This window comes from Gossypium raimondii, chromosome 12 (genome assembly GCF_025698545.1).
Source record: "Gossypium raimondii isolate GPD5lz chromosome 12, ASM2569854v1, whole genome shotgun sequence".
In the NCBI taxonomy this organism is placed as follows: Eukaryota; Viridiplantae; Streptophyta; class Magnoliopsida; order Malvales; family Malvaceae; genus Gossypium; species Gossypium raimondii.
In genome coordinates, this window is record NC_068576.1 from 11904494 (window position 1) to 11907726 (window position 3233).

At 32.9% G+C, this 3233-nt stretch overlaps 1 protein-coding gene across 1 annotated transcript; it reads left to right on the plus strand.

The window, feature by feature from the left end:
- Positions 1 to 2220: 2220 nt before the first annotated feature.
- LOC105763306 (probable calcium-binding protein CML41) lies at positions 2221 to 3023 on the plus strand. The gene has a single exon (XM_012581495.2). The coding sequence runs from the start codon at positions 2291 to 2293 to the stop codon at positions 2864 to 2866; it is 576 nt and encodes a 191-aa protein (XP_012436949.1). The 5' UTR covers positions 2221 to 2290; the 3' UTR covers positions 2867 to 3023.
- The last annotated feature ends 210 nt before the right edge of the window (positions 3024 to 3233 follow it).

Consider the following 3233-nt stretch of genomic DNA (forward strand, 5'->3'; position numbering starts at 1 on the left):
AGACTCACTCGTTGATTTTGTAATCTCGTAACCACTATTTCTGACACCACTGAAAAATGAAATGTTATAATTGAAACAATTATCTAACTAAAAAGAAAAAGAGCAGCAAATATGCCACTATAATCAAGCTAAAACTACACAATGCTAAACGCTTCCAAAGCTAAAACAAAGAAAAAAATCTTTTTACGAATAAGAAAAACAAAAATGCCTTGCTAACTATTCAAATTTTTTAATGAGTTCACAAGACATTTTTTTTTTTTGCAAAAAGTACTCTAAAAGGAAAAAAAAGATTAAAAAAAGAAATGACCTGAAAGGGTTGAAGGAATATGGTAAAGCAGATTGGATTTCTCATTGTCAATTTATGTGAACTAGCCATGAAAGATTTTAGTTGGAGCCTTGAATCATATTTAGGCCTTATTCAAGCTTTAGTTGGAATATAGGGGCTAAACAACATATCCCGTAATTGGTGATTGCTGCAAACCAAATGCATGTTTGTTGTAGGCCCATTGAATATGGCCTAAATGCATGGTTCATTCCATTGAACCAAACATACTGTAATTTTTTAAACATGATAGCTTGCATGATAATCTATTTATACTTCATACTAATTTTTTTTAAAAAATTATGAAGTTTTTTTTCTATAAATTTACTTTTTAATTTTTTACATTTTTACAATTTTAAAGTATTTGTTGACGTGACATATAAAACAAATAATGTTATGCTAGTGTCACGGGGCTAGACCTTTCATCTTGCGTTCCGTGCGACTTTAGGCAATCCTTTCGATGCAAACATGCCTAAGTCAGCCTAATCACCACAAAGTGAGGATTCACAAAAAATTTCTCCAAGGCACCAATTTATATAGCGGAAGCAACTCTAGCCAAAAGAAGACACAAAAGAACAGAAAGCCAAAGGAAACTATGCATGAGAGGTGTTTGAGTAAATACTTTCAATTGTATTACTTTCTCTCAAAGAATATAAGAAATAATAAAGAATGAAGTCCCAATGGATGATTTACAAATGAGGGGGAGACTCTCTATTTATAGTTGAGCTCCCCCAGAACCGACGGTCTAGATCAAGTTACATCGACGGACGAGATGAGTCTATCCCTTAAGTAAAGGGATTTACAAGATTACATAATCAAATCAAATCTTATAAGATATGATTCCCCTCAATCTTCCAAGATTAGTTTCCCTAGCCTATGTTGCCATAACTTCATTATTGGGGCACCTAGGCTTTAATCTGACAAGCTTCTCCAACAACTCTTTGAATCGAGCCAGTTCTTGTGAGCTAAATGATCCCATCTAATCAATAGACCTTCATGAGACGCATCTTGTGCGATGGTCACGGGCTTTGGACTTTAACCCATGACACTAGTATACAGTACTCGTGGACTGTCACGTGGGTTACCATAACAACATCGTTAAAGATTAATGTTTTAGTTAGCACTTCCATTTAAAAAAATGATTTGACTCTTTTCGAAAATGATTAATAGCCAAATATGACTAAAAAAATAAGAGATAATTTGACAAAAATATAAATGTTGAGAGTTAAATTTATCATTATGGCTTTAATTTACTATTATGGTGATTTTAATTTAATTTTTGGTTTATAAAAACTTTAGAAAAATTCTATTTTGATCTCTTCAATAATTCGATGATATTGTGAATTTAATATGTAGTCACAGTGTCATATCATCAAAAAATTTAACACCATTAACATTAAATGCTACATTAATAAAAGGAATTAAAGTTGAAATATCAAATATAATATTTTAAATTAAAACGATAGTTTATTATCCTTTAGAAAACTCAACCCTTTACGTGTGGTAATAAAGTTTGAAGATATTATATAATTAGAAAGTAAAATATTATTTATTTAATTCCAAGGATAAAATATGAATATTTAAATTGTTTTAACAATTTAAATTCAATGGACTAAAATTTGGAAAAGATGAATAGAATCCGATCAAAGTTGTGGATACTTTTTCACTTTTTCGATCCAATATCAAGCGATCAATTAATAGAAAAATAGCTTTATTCGAACAAATAGGTGGTCATACGTAATTTAGTAACCCATTTTAAAGAGAGAGTTGGCTCTTTTATTTGTGTAAAGGACAGTGGTCAATCAATTCTGGGTCCCCTTAGGAAGCTGCCATGCAATTTCCCTCCACCAAATCACGTTTTACTTATTAATATTTCACCTTCTTTGCATTTTCCCAAACAAATATAGCTTTCATCGCTTTTACCTGTATTTAAGGCTCTTCAATCTTCGTTAACTTCCCTTTGAAACTATGGCGACCACTAAAGTTTCCAAAGCTTCCAAATGGTTCTCAAACAAGACCCTTAGGTTAAGCCTTCACCGCCGTCGATCCAAGTCTTCTAGCTCCTCCACCCTCACCTCTCCTGCTTCATCACCATCCTCTCCTCGTGAAAGACCCAAAAGGCCTCACCAAGTGGACGAGATGAAACAAGTGTTTCGCTATTTCGATGGCGATGATGATGGGAAAATCTCGGCTCTCGAACTTAGGGCATACTTCGGCTCCATCGGGGAGTACATGTCACATGAAGATGCTCAAATGGTGATCAACGAACTAGATTCCGACGGGGATAGCATGTTGGACTATGAAGATTTCTTGAAGCTAATGAAAATAGAAAAGCGGGATGATGATGATGACCTGAAGAAAGCGTTCGAGATGTTCGAGTTGGAGAAAGGTTCGGGTTGCATAACTCCCAAAGGGTTGCAAAAGATGTTGAATCGCCTTGGGGATGCAAAGTCTTATGATGAATGTGTCGCTATGATTCAGGTTTATGATATTGATGGTAATGGGGTGCTTGATTTTCATGAGTTCCACCAAATGATGGCTTAATTTGATAGGACACTCGTACCTTTAATTTGTGCTTAAGCAAATATCAATATTAAGGGTCTCACCAACTTAGTTATTATTAACAGCTATGAATGTACCAACTACTTAATTTAGTGGCAAAAATACTAAGTTGCGAAGCATGAGGTTCAATTCTAAACAATTTCATCTATTATTATTTGAAAAAATGTCGAATTTATAAAAATAAATAGTAATGATGAGTATATTCTAAATAACGAACAAAATTTTATTAAACTTGATCTCATGATTAACTCTAATATTATAATTAATTATGAGTTGCTGATTGATTGAGATAGTAATGGTTTTGTTTTAAAAAAAAGTGAAAATACAAGTTTAAGCATTAAGAATTGTA